The 15,306-nt window shown below is 36.8% G+C and overlaps 1 protein-coding gene across 1 annotated transcript; it reads right to left on the bottom strand.

The window, feature by feature from the left end:
• Window positions 1-4,094: 4,094 nt before the first annotated feature.
• Window positions 4,095-5,062, bottom strand: LOC142188426 (AT-rich interactive domain-containing protein 3A-like). Its single transcript, XM_075261836.1, has 2 exons — window positions 4,434-5,062; window positions 4,095-4,223 (listed from the first exon to the last, which is right to left on the bottom strand). The coding sequence occupies exons 1-2, from the start codon at window positions 5,007-5,009 to the stop codon at window positions 4,095-4,097; spliced, it is 705 nt and encodes a 234-aa protein (XP_075117937.1). The 5' UTR covers window positions 5,010-5,062.
• Between the last annotated feature and the right edge of the window lie 10,244 nt (window positions 5,063-15,306).

Raw genomic sequence — 15,306 nt, 5'->3', positions numbered from 1 at the left:
ATTGTATCCAGTGTACGATCCTGACGCCTCACACAGCAGCCCCGAACACCAGGGCACATTGTTATTAGTACAGAATACAAAGAGTCAGGAATGTGGAGGAGGACGGGGCAGGAAACAGAGTATACCCCTCCTAATACCGACTAATGGTCTCTGACTACTGGGGAGATTATAGGATTACAGGGGCGATAATGTCCAGAAAATGTACCTGCTAGACAGGTATGTACGAGGGCAGCTCCGAGATATTACACCACCACACAGCAGGGAGATAATCTACTACACACCAGGAACTGCCCCAGCAGAATAGTGAGCGCAGCTCTGGAGTATAATACAGGATAAGTAATGTAATGTATGTACACAGTGACTGCCCCAGCAGAATAGTGAGCGCAGCTCTGGAGTATAATACAGGATAAGTAATGTAATGTATGTACACAGTGACTGCCCCAGCAGAATAGTGAGCGCAGCTCTGGAGTATAATACAGAATAAGTAATGTAATGTATGTACACAGTGACTGTACCAGCAGAATAGTGAGTGCAGCTCTGTAGTATAATACAGGATAAGTAATGTAATGTATGTACACAGTGACTGTACCAGCAGAATAGTGAGCGCAGCTCTGGAGTATAATACAGGATAAGTAATGTAATGTATGTACACAGTGACTGTACCAGCAGAATAGTGAGCGCAGCTCTGGAGTATAATACAGGATGAGTAATGTAATGTATGTACACAGTGACTGTACCAGCAGAATAGTGAGCGCAGCTCTGGAGTATAATACAGGATAAGTAATGTAATGTATGTACACAGTGACTGTACCAGCAGAATAGTGAGCGCAGCTCTGGAGTATAATACAGGATAAGTAATGTAATGTATGTACACAGTGACTGTACCAGCAGAATAGTGAGCGCAGCTCTGGAGTATAATACAGGATAAGTAATGTAATGTATGTACACAGTGACTGTACCAACAGAATAGTGAGCGCAGCTCTGGAGTATAATACAGGATAAGTAATGTAATGTATGTACACAGTGACTGTACCAGCAGAATAGTGAGCGCAGCTCTGGAGTATAATACAGGGTAAGTAATGTAATGTATGTACACAGTGACTGTACCAGCAGAATAGTGAGCGCAGCTCTGGAGTATAATACAGGATAAGTAATGTAATGTATGTACACAGTGACTGTACCAGCAGAATAGTGAGCGCAGCTCTGGAGTATAATACAGGATAAGTAATGTAATGTATGTACACAGTGACTGCACCAGCAGAATAGTGAGTGCAGCTCTGGGGTATAATACAGGATAAGTAATGTAATGTATGTACACAGTGACTGCACCAGCAGAATAGTGAGTGCAGCTCTGGAGTATAATACAGGATAAGTAATGTAATGTATGTACACAGTGACTGTACCAGCAGAATAGTGAGCGCAGCTCTGGAGTATAATACAGGATAAGTAATGTAATGTATGTACACAGTGACTGCACCAGCAGAATAGTGAGCGCAGCTCTGGAGTATAATACAGGATAAGTAATGTATGTACACAGTGACTGCACCAGCAGAATAGTGAGCGCAACTCTGGAGTATAATACAGGATAAGTAATGTAATGTATGTACACAGTGACTGCACCAGCAGAATAGTGAGCGCAGCTCTGGAGTATAATACAGGATAAGTAATGTAATGTATGAACACAGTGACTGTACCAGCAGAATAGTGAGCGCAGCTCTGGAGTATAATACAGGATAAGTAATGTAATGTATGTACACAGTGACTGCACCAGCAGAATAGTGAGCGCAGCTCTGGAGTATAATACAGGATAAGTAATGTAATGTATGTACACAGTGATTGTACCAGCAGAATAGTGAGCGCAGCTCTGGAGTATAATACAGGATAAGTAATGTAATGTATGTACACAGTGACTGCACCAGCAGAATAGTGAGCGCAGCTCTGGAGTATAATACAGGATAAGTAATGTAATGTATGTACACAGTGACTGCACCAGCAGAATAGTGAGCGAAGCTCTGGAGTATAATACAGGATAAGTAATGTAATGTATGTACACAGTGACTGCACCAGCAGAATAGTGAGCGCAGCTCTGGAGTATAATACAGGATAAGTAATGTATGTACACAGTGACTGTACCAGCAGAATAGTGAGCGCAGCTCTGGAGTATAATCCAGGGTAAGTAATGTAATGTATGTACACAGTGACTGCACCAGCAGAATAGTGAGCGCAGCTCTGGAGTATAATCCAGGATAAGTAATGTAATATATGTACACAGTGACTGTACCGGCAGAATAGTGAGCGCAGCTCTGGAGTATAATCCAGGATAAGTAATATAATGTATGTACACAGTGACTGTACCGGCAGAATAGTGAGCGCAGCTCTGGAGTATAATACAGGATAAGTAATGTAATGTATGTACACAGTGACTGCACCAGCAGAATAGTGAGCGCAGCTCTGAAGTATAATACAGGATAAGTAATGTAATGTATGTACACAGTGACTGCACCAGCAGAATAGTGAGCGCAGCTCTGGAGTATAATACAGGATAAGTAATGTAATGTATGTACACAGTGACTGTACCAGCAGAATAGTGAGCGCAGCTCTGGAGTATAATACAGGATAAGTAATGTAATGTATGTACACAGTGACTGCACCAGCAGAATAGTGAGCGCAGCTCTGGAGTATAATACAGGATAAGTAATGTAATGTATGTACACAGTGACCAGCAGAATAGTGAGCGCAGCTCTGGAGTATAATACAGGATAAGTAATGTAATGTATGTACACAGTGACTGTACCAGCAGAATAGTGAGCGCAGCTCTGGAGTATAATACAGGATAAGTAATGTAATGTATGTACACAGTGACTGTACCAGCAGAATAGTGAGCGCAGCTCTGGAGTATAATACAGGATAAGTAATGTAATGTATGTACACAGTGACTGCACCAGCAGAATAGTGAGCGCAGCTCTAGAGTATAATACAGGATAAGTAATGTAATGTATGTACACAGTGACCAGCAGAATAGTGAGCGCAGCTCTGGAGTATAATACAGGATAAGTAATGTAATGTATGTACACAGTGACCAGCAGAATAGTGAGCGCAGCTCTGGAGTATAATACAGGATAAGTAATGTAATGTATGTACACAGTGACTGTACCAGCAGAATAGTGAGCGCAGCTCTGGAGTATAATACAGGATAAGTAATGTAATGTATGTACACAGTGACTGTACCAGCAGAATAGTGAGCGCGGCTCTGGAGTATAATACAGGATAAGTAATGTAATGTATGTACACAGTGACTGTACCAGCAGAATAGTGAGCGCAGCTCTGGAGTATAATACAGGATAAGTAATGTAATGTATGTACACAGTGACTGCACCAGCAGAATAGTGAGCGCAGCTCTGGGGTATAATACAGGATAAGTAATGTAATGTATGTACACAGTGACTGTACCAGCAGAATAGTGAGCGCAGCTCTGGAGTATAATACAGGATAAGTAATGTAATGTATGTACACAGTGACTGCACCAGCAGAATAGTGAGCGCAGCTCTAGAGTATAATACAGGATAAGTAATGTAATGTATATACATGACTTGTATCTGTGGTGTTCAGGGGTAGACATGCACTGTATGGTGTGTGCAGTTCTTGTGCCTGATGCAGCTTATTTTTAGCCCCCATCATGTGATTTTCGTGTTCTTACACTTGTGATACTTCCTATTGCTGTAGACATCCATGAATAGATCATCACAGACTATTGCTTTGTGTCTCCTTTTCAGCCAGTGGGCCAAAGACTCTCCAATGAGTAGAACGGCCATGACATGGTGAGGCTGATGATGATGGTCAGACCTTAGCACTCTATATAGTGTTGTCTCCTTATATAAACAATACCTAACCCCTTATAAAACTCTCACATCTCTTCAGGCCATTTTTACCTTCTTGTATAAACCAACACATAAGTGATGACAAAGCTAAACCGACAGGACGATCCCAACCCAAATCTCTACCACCAATGTCAAATCCATTGGCCACATCAGCATTGCCCTTGGTGGCCTCTCCCGTGTCGCCCTCCTCAGCAGGTCAGTACCATGCTAAGCACACTACAGGATACATTCGCTGGCCATTGCCATTGCAGGAAGGTCAAACTTAAAGACTACTTTTTGGTTTTTGCCAACAATCCGAGCCTCTCCAACAAGGACAAGGTCAATATCGGCCAATACTTCCCATGCCTAATGGTACGTGTATTGGACATGTTGATATGGTTAATAACCAGGAATTTTGGCCAATACTTTTTGGCGGCTCCAAAGACATCACCCAATGTAAGAGAAGATCCAACATCTTGGGGTCTTGGCTCATTGACTGGTTGTCCATGAGGCACTTGATCAGCTTTAGAGGGATCCCTGAAGCCCCCCGATGAGAACATGCATGATAAGTCCTACCTGCTTGAATTGCTCCTCATACGTCCATTCGTGGTGTCCTGATTGTCCATTGGGGGATAACGTACTAGACTGTGAACTGGTGTTTGGCATCTGAGAGTGACCAACCCTTGGCAATGTTTTGTCCGGGGAATTGGGTTGTTGTATATTTGAGGATATCTCTAAATCTTCTTCATCTTCCTCCTCACCATCCTCATCGTCCATGTCTTCATCTTCAAAGTCAGCTTCTTCGCCATCGCTCTTGTGCTTGGACTCTTCCTCCTGTGCTTTCTGTAGAGGCGCCCGTGTATAAATCAGGGTAGGCCGGTTCTGAGACCCCGCGCAGCTCGTTGCGGAGGTACTGGTGGTGGTGGTTGTGTTGACAGTGTTTGTGTTTGAAGGTGACGTGACCACAGTTGCCGCCGCTGCGGCCGCTCTTACAGCCGCCTGGTAGTGCCGTATGGCCAGCGCCTGTTGTTGTATTCTGGACTCCACCAAACATCGAAGCTCTCGGTCCTTTTCTTGCCTCAACTTTTCTTCTAACGCCAAGCGGGCGGCCTGTTGGCGCTGTAGGTTTTCCATGACCGCCTCGAGCCTCATCCCGCCACCTGAAGAAACAGACTGGGAGGACTGGGAAGGACGGGAAACGGGGAATGGGGAGGTATGGTGGGAGGAAGCGGATACAAGGAGTGAGGGGAGAGACGTAGGGGTGGAAAACGCCGCCTGCTGGGGGCCGACAGTGTAAGGAGCCAGACCAAAGTCAAGGAGAAGATGGGAGGAGCCAAGGAGAAGACCAGACAAGACGGAGAATGGAAAGGAAAGGGCGGACGTATACATATAATATTAAGATATAGCACAGCGGGGCGCGGATATAACACACATATATGTAAGTGACATGGTAAGAAAGTAAAAGTAGGGAGCGAGGTGGGTCAGGCGTGATCGAGCAAACAAGTCAGAAAAATAAGGAACAAAAGTATTGATTAGGAAAGAAAAAAAAGGAAGAAGAAAGAAAAGAGGAAGCAGATGAATCGGGAGAGGGGTGAAGAGACGGGTGGGGGAAGGGAGGAGAGATATCATTATTACAAGAAACCGAAAATTCATATATACCCCTATATATTACACATCAGTATAACTGCCCTTACCCCTCTATATATATATTACACATCAGTATTACTACCCTTACCCCTATATATATATTACACATCAGTATTACTGCCCTTACCCCTCTATATATATATTACACATCAGTATTACTGCCCTTACCCCTCTATATATATATTACACATCAGTATTACTGCCCTTACCCCTCTATAAATATATTACACATCAGTATTACTACCCTTACCCCTCTATATATATATTACACATCAGTATTACTACCCTTACCCCTCTATATATATATATTACACATCAGTATTACTACCCTTACCCCTCTATATATATATATTACACATCAGTATTACTACCCTTACCCCTCTATATATATATTACACATCAGTATTACTGCCCTTACCCCTCTATATATATATTACACATCAGTATTACTGCCCTTACCCCTCTATAAATATATTACACATCAGTATTACTACCCTTACCCCTCTATATATATATTACACATCAGTATTACTACCCTTACCCCTCTATATATATATATTACACATCAGTATTACTGCCCTTACCCCTCTATATATATATTACACATCAGTATTACTGCCCTTACCCCTCTATATATATATTACACATCAGTATTACTACCCTTACCCCTCTATATATATATATTACACATCAGTATTACTACCCTTACCCCTCTATATATATATTACACATCAGTATTACTACCCTTACCCCTCTATATATATATTACACATCAGTATTACTGCCCTTACCCCTCTATATATATATTACACATCAGTATTACTGCCCTTACCCCTCTATATATTACACATCAGTATTACTGCCCTTACCCCTCTATATATATATTACACATCAGTATTACTGCCCTTACCCCTCTATAAATATATTACACATCAGTATTACTGCCCTTACCCCTCTATATATATATTACACATCAGTATTACTGCCCTTACCCCTATATATATATATTACACATCAGTATTACTGCCCTTACCCCTCTATATATATATTACACATCAGTATTACTACCCTTACCCCTCTATATATATATATATATATTACACATCAGTATTACTACCCTTACCCCTCTATATATATATATTACACATCAGTATTACTGCCCTTACCCCTCTATATATTACACATCAGTATTACTGCCCTTACCCCTCTATATATATATTACACATCAGTATTACTGCCCTTACCCCTCTATATATATATTACACATCAGTATTACTGCCCTTACCCCTCTATATATATATTACACATCAGTATTACTGCCCTTGCCCCTCTATATATATATATATATTACACATCAGTATTACTGCCCTTACCCCTCTATATATATATATATATATATTACACATCAGTATTACTGCCCTTACCCCTCTATATATATATTACACATCAGTATTACTACCCTTACCCCTCTATATATATATATATATTACACATCAGTATTACTGCCCTTACCCCTCTGTATATATATTACACATCAGTATTACTGCCCTTACCCCTCTCTATATATATTACACATCAGTATTACTGCCCTTACCCCTCTCTATATATATTACACATCAGTATTACTGCCCTTACCCCTCTATATATATATTACACATCAGTATTACTGCCCTTACCCCTCTATATATATATTACACATCAGTATTACTGCCCTTACCCCTCTATATATATATTACACATCAGTATTACTGCCCTTACCCCTCTATATATATATTACACATCAGTATTACTACCCTTACCCCTCTATATATATATATTACACATCAGTATTACTACCCTTACCCCTCTATATATATATATTACACATCAGTATTACTACCCTTACCCCTCTATATATATATTACACATCAGTATTACTGCCCTTACCCCTCTATATATATATTACACATCAGTATTACTGCCCTTACCCCTCTATAAATATATTACACATCAGTATTACTACCCTTACCCCTCTATATATATATTACACATCAGTATTACTACCCTTACCCCTCTATATATATATATTACACATCAGTATTACTGCCCTTACCCCTCTATATATATATTACACATCAGTATTACTGCCCTTACCCCTCTATATATATATTACACATCAGTATTACTACCCTTACCCCTCTATATATATATTACACATCAGTATTACTACCCTTACCCCTCTATATATATATATTACACATCAGTATTACTACCCTTACCCCTCTATATATATATATTACACATCAGTATTACTACCCTTACCCCTCTATATATATATTACACATCAGTATTACTGCCCTTACCCCTCTATATATATATTACACATCAGTATTACTGCCCTTACCCCTCTATAAATATATTACACATCAGTATTACTACCCTTACCCCTCTATATATATATTACACATCAGTATTACTACCCTTACCCCTCTATATATATATATTACACATCAGTATTACTGCCCTTACCCCTATATATATATTACACATCAGTATTACTACCCTTACCCCTATATATATATTACACATCAGTATTACTGCCCTTACCCCTATATATATATTACACATCAGTATTACTGCCCTTACCCCTCTATATATATATTACACATCAGTATTACTGCCCTTACCCCTATATATATATATTACACATCAGTATTACTGCCCTTACCCCTCTATAAATATTACACATCAGTATTACTGCCCTTACCCCTCTATAAATATATTACACATCAGTATTACTGCCCTTACCCCTCTATATATATATTACACATCAGTATTACTACCCTTACCCCTCTATATATTACACATCAGTATTACTGCCCTTACCCCTCTATATATATATTACACATCAGTATTACTACCCTTACCCCTCTATATATATATATATATTACACATCAGTATTACTACCCTTACCCCTCTATATATATATATTACACATCAGTATTACTGCCCTTACCCCTCTATATATTACACATCAGTATGACTGCCCTTACCCCTCTATATATATATTACACATCAGTATTACTGCCCTTACCCCTCTATATATATATTACACATCAGTATTACTGCCCTTGCCCCTCTATATATATATATATATATTACACATCAGTATTACTGCCCTTACCCCTCTATATATATATATATATATTACACATCAGTATTACTGCCCTTACCCCTCTATATATATATTACACATCAGTATTACTACCCTTACCCCTCTATATACATATTACACATCAGTATTACTGCCCTTACCCCTCTATATATATATTACACATCAGTATTACTACCCTTACCCCTCTATATATATATATTACACATCAGTATTACTGCCCTTACCCCTCTATATATTACACATCAGTATTACTACCCTTACCCCTCTATATATATATTACACATCAGTATTACTGCCCTTACCCCTCTCTATATATATTACACATCAGTATTACTGCCCTTACCCCTCTATATATATATATATATTACACATCAGTATTACTGCCCTTACCCCTCTATATATATATATATATATATTACACATCAGTATTACTGCCCTTACCCCTCTATATATATATTACACATCAGTATTACTACCCTTACCCCTCTATATATATATTACACATCAGTATTACTGCCCTTACCCCTCTATATATATATTACACATCAGTATTACTGCCCTTACCCCTCTATATATTACACATCAGTATTACTGCCCTTACCCCTCTATATATATATTACACATCAGTATTACTGCCCTTACCCCTCTATATATATATTACACATCAGTATTACTGCCCTTACCCCTCTATATATATATTACACATCAGTATTACTACCCTTACCCCTATATATATATTACACATCAGTATTACTGCCCTTACCCCTCTATATATATATTACACATCATTATTACTGCCCTTACCCCTCTATATATTACACATCAGTATTACTACCCTTACCCCTCTATATATATATTACACATCAGTATTACTGCCCTTACCCCTCTATATATATATTACACATCAGTATTACTACCCTTACCCCTATATATATATTACACATCAGTATTACTGCCCTTACCCCTCTATATATATATTACACATCAGTATTACTGCCCTTACCCCTCTATATATATATTACACATCAGTATTACTACCCTTACCCCTATATATATATTACACATCAGTATTACTGCCCTTACCCCTCTATAAATATATTACACATCAGTATTACTACCCTTACCCCTCTATATATATATTACACATCAGTATTACTACCCTTACCCCTCTATATATATATTACACATCAGTATTACTGCCCTTACCCCTCTATATATATATTACACATCAGTATTACTACCCTTACCCCTCTATATATATATTACACATCAGTATTACTGCCCTTACCCCTCTCTCTCTATATATATATATTACACATCAGTATTACTACCCTTACCCCTCTATATATATATTACACATCAGTATTACTACCCTTACCCCTATATATATATTACACATCAGTATTACTGCCCTTACCCCTCTATAAATATATTACACATCAGTATTACTACCCTTACCCCTCTATATATATATTACACATCAGTATTACTACCCTTACCCCTCTATATATATATTACACATCAGTATTACTACCCTTACCCCTCTATATATATATTACACATCAGTATTACTACCCTTACCCATATATATATTACACATCAGTATTACTGCCCTTACCCCTCTATATATTACACATCAGTATTACTGCCCTTACCCCTCTATATATATATTACACATCAGTATTACTACCCTTACCCCTCTATATATATATATATATATATATATATATTACACTTCAGTATTACTGCCCTTACCCCTCTATATATATATTACACATCAGTATTACTGCCCTTACCCCTCTATATATATATTACACATCAGTATTACTACCCTTACCCCTCTATATATATATATTACACATCAGTATTACTGCCCTTACCCCTCTATATATTACACATCAGTATTACTACCCTTACCCCTCTATATATATATATATATATATATATTACACATCAGTATTACTACCCTTACCCCTCTATATATATATTACACATCAGTATTACTGCCCTTACCCCTCTATATATTACACATCAGTATTACTGCCCTTACCCCTCTATATATATATTACACATCAGTATTACTGCCCTTACCCCCCTCTATATATATATTACACATCAGTATTACTACCCTTACCCCTCTATATATATATTACACATCAGTATTACTGCCCTTACCCCTCTATATATATATTACACATCAGTATTACTGCCCTTACCCCTCTATATATATATATATTACACATCAGTATTACTGCCCTTACCCCTCTATATATATTACACATCAGTATTACTGCCCTTACCCCTCTATATATATATTACACATCAGTATTACTACCCTTACCCCTCTATATATATATATATTACACATCAGTATTACTGCCCTTACCCCTCTATATATATATATATTACACATCAGTATTACTGCCCTTACCCCTCTATATATATTACACATCAGTATTACTGCCCTTACCCCTCTATATATATATTACACATCAGTATTACTACCCTTACCCCTCTATATATTACACATCAGTATTACTGCCCTTACCCCTCTCTCTATATATATATTACACATCAGTATTACTGCCCTTACCCCTCTATATATATATATATATATTACACATCAGTATTACTGCCCTTACCCCTCTATATATATATATATATTACACATCAGTATTACTGCCCTTACCCCTCTATATATTACACATCAGTATTACTACCCTTACCCCTCTATATATATATTACACATCATTATTACTGCCCTTACCCCTCTATATATATATTACACATCAGTATTACTGCCCTTACCCCTCTATATATTACACATCAGTATTACTGCCCTTACCCCTCTATATATATATTACACATCAGTATTACTGCCCTTACCCCTCTATAAATATATTACACATCAGTATTACTAGCCCTTACCCCTCTATATATATATTACACATCAGTATTACTACCCTTACCCCTCTATATATATATATTACACATCAGTATTACTGCCCTTACCCCTCTATATATATATTACACATCAGTATTACTGCCCTTACCCCTATATATATATTACACATCAGTATTACTACCCTTACCCCTATATATATATTACACATCAGTATTACTGCCCTTACCCCTCTATATATATATTACACATCAGTATTACTGCCCTTACCCCTCTATATATATATTACACATCAGTATTACTGCCCTTACCCCTCTATATATATATTACACATCAGTATTACTGCCCTTACCCCTCTATAAATATTACACATCAGTATTACTGCCCTTACCCCTCTATAAATATATTACACATCAGTATTACTGCCCTTACCCCTCTATATATATATTACACATCAGTATTACTACCCTTACCCCTCTATATATTACACATCAGTATTACTGCCCTTACCCCTCTATATATATATTACACATCAGTATTACTACCCTTACCCCTCTATATATATATATATATTACACATCAGTATTACTACCCTTACCCCTCTATATATATATATTACACATCAGTATTACTGCCCTTACCCCTCTATATATTACACATCAGTATTACTGCCCTTACCCCTCTATATATATATTACACATCAGTATTACTGCCCTTACCCCTCTATATATATATTACACATCAGTATTACTGCCCTTACCCCTCTATATATATATTACACATCAGTATTACTGCCCTTACCCCTCTATATATATATATATATTACACATCAGTATTACTGCCCTTACCCCTCTATATATATATATATATATTACACATCAGTATTACTGCCCTTACCCCTCTATATATATATTACACATCAGTATTACTACCCTTACCCCTCTATATATATATATATTACACATCAGTATTACTGCCCTTACCCCTCTATATATATATTACACATCAGTATTACTACCCTTACCCCTCTATATATATATATTACACATCAGTATTACTGCCCTTACCCCTCTATATATTACACATCAGTATTACTACCCTTACCCCTCTATATATATATTACACATCAGTATTACTGCCCTTACCCCTCTCTATATATATTACACATCAGTATTACTGCCCTTACCCCTCTATATATATATATATTACACATCAGTATTACTGCCCTTACCCCTCTATATATATATATATATTACACATCAGTATTACTGCCCTTACCCCTCTATATATATATTACACATCAGTATTACTACCCTTACCCCTCTATATATATATTACACATCAGTATTACTGCCCTTACCCCTCTATATATATTACACATCAGTATTACTGCCCTTACCCCTCTATATATATATATATATATTACACATCAGTATTACTGCCCTTACCCCTCTATATATATATTACACATCAGTATTACTGCCCTTACCCCTCTATATATATTACACATCAGTATTACTGCCCTTACCCCTCTATATATATATTACACATCAGTATTACTGCCCTTACCCCTCTATATATATATTACACATCAGTATTACTGCCCTTACCCCTCTATATATATATTACACATCAGTATTACTACCCTTACCCCTATATATATATTACACATCAGTATTACTGCCCTTACCCCTCTATATATATATTACACATCAGTATTACTGCCCTTACCCCTCTATATATTACACATCAGTATTACTACCCTTACCCCTCTATATATATATTACACATCAGTATTACTGCCCTTACCCCTCTATATATATATTACACATCAGTATTACTACCCTTACCCCCTATATATATATTACACATCAGTATTACTGCCCTTACCCCTCTATATATATATTACACATCAGTATTACTGCCCTTACCCCTCTATATATATATTACACATCAGTATTACTACCCTTACCCCTCTATATATATATTACACATCAGTATTACTGCCCTTACCCCTCTATAAATATATTACACATCAGTATTACTACCCTTACCCCTCTATATATATATTACACATCAGTATTACTACCCTTACCCCTCTATATATATATTACACATCAGTATTACTGCCCTTACCCCTCTATATATATATTACACATCAGTATTACTACCCTTACCCCTCTATATATATATTACACATCAGTATTACTGCCCTTACCCCTCTCTCTATATATATATATTACACATCAGTATTACTACCCTTACCCCTCTATATATATATTACACATCAGTATTACTACCCTTACCCCTATATATATATTACACATCAGTATTACTGCCCTTACCCCTCTATAAATATATTACACATCAGTATTACTACCCTTACCCCTCTATATATATATTACACATCAGTATTACTACCCTTACCCCTCTATATATATATTACACATCAGTATTACTACCCTTACCCCTCTATATATATATTACACATCAGTATTACTACCCTTACCCCATATATATATTACACATCAGTATTACTGCCCTTACCCCTCTATATATTACACATCAGTATTACTGCCCTTACCCCTCTATATATATATTACACATCAGTATTACTACCCTTACCCCTCTATATATATATATATATATATATATATATATATATTACACTTCAGTATTACTGCCCTTACCCCTCTATATATATATTACACATCAGTATTACTGCCCTTACCCCTCTATATATATATATTACACATCAGTATTACTGCCCTTACCCCTCTATATATATTACACATCAGTATTACTGCCCTTACCCCTCTATATATATATTACACATCAGTATTACTGCCCTTACCCCCCTCTATATATATATTACACATCAGTATTACTACCCTTACCCCTCTATATATATATTACACATCAGTATTACTGCCCTTACCCCTCTATATATATATTACACATCAGTATTACTGCCCTTACCCCTCTATATATATATATATTACACATCAGTATTACTGCCCTTACCCCTCTATATATATTACACATCAGTATTACTGCCCTTACCCCTCTATATATATATTACACATCAGTATTACTACCCTTACCCCTCTATATATATATATATTACACATCAGTATTACTGCCCTTACCCCTCTATATATATATATATTACACATCAGTATTACTGCCCTTACCCCTCTATATATATTACACATCAGTATTACTGCCCTTACCCCTCTATATATATATTACACATCAGTATTACTGCCCTTACCCCTCTATATATATATTACACATCAGTATTACTGCCCTTACCCCTCTATATATATATTACACATCAGTATTACTGCCCTTACCCCTCTATAAATATATTACACATCAGTATTACTAGCCCTTACCCCTCTATATATATATTACACATCAGTATTACTACCCTTACCCCTCTATATATATATTACACATCAGTATTACTGCCCTTACCCCTCTATATATATATTACACATCAGTATTACTACCCTTACCCCTCTATATATATATTACACATCAGTATTACTGCCCTTACCCCTCTATATATATAATATATTACACATCAGTATTACTGCCCTTACCCCTCTATATATATTACACATCAGTATTACTACCCTTACCCCTCTATATATATATTACACATCAGTATTACTGCCCTTACCCCTCTATATATATATTACACATCAGTATTACTGCCCTTACCCCTCTATATATATTA

This window comes from Leptodactylus fuscus, unplaced genomic scaffold, assembly GCF_031893055.1.
Source record: "Leptodactylus fuscus isolate aLepFus1 unplaced genomic scaffold, aLepFus1.hap2 HAP2_SCAFFOLD_454, whole genome shotgun sequence".
NCBI lineage: Eukaryota > Metazoa > Chordata > Amphibia > Anura > Leptodactylidae > Leptodactylus > Leptodactylus fuscus.
This window is presented reverse-complemented; position numbering and strand designations above follow the sequence as displayed.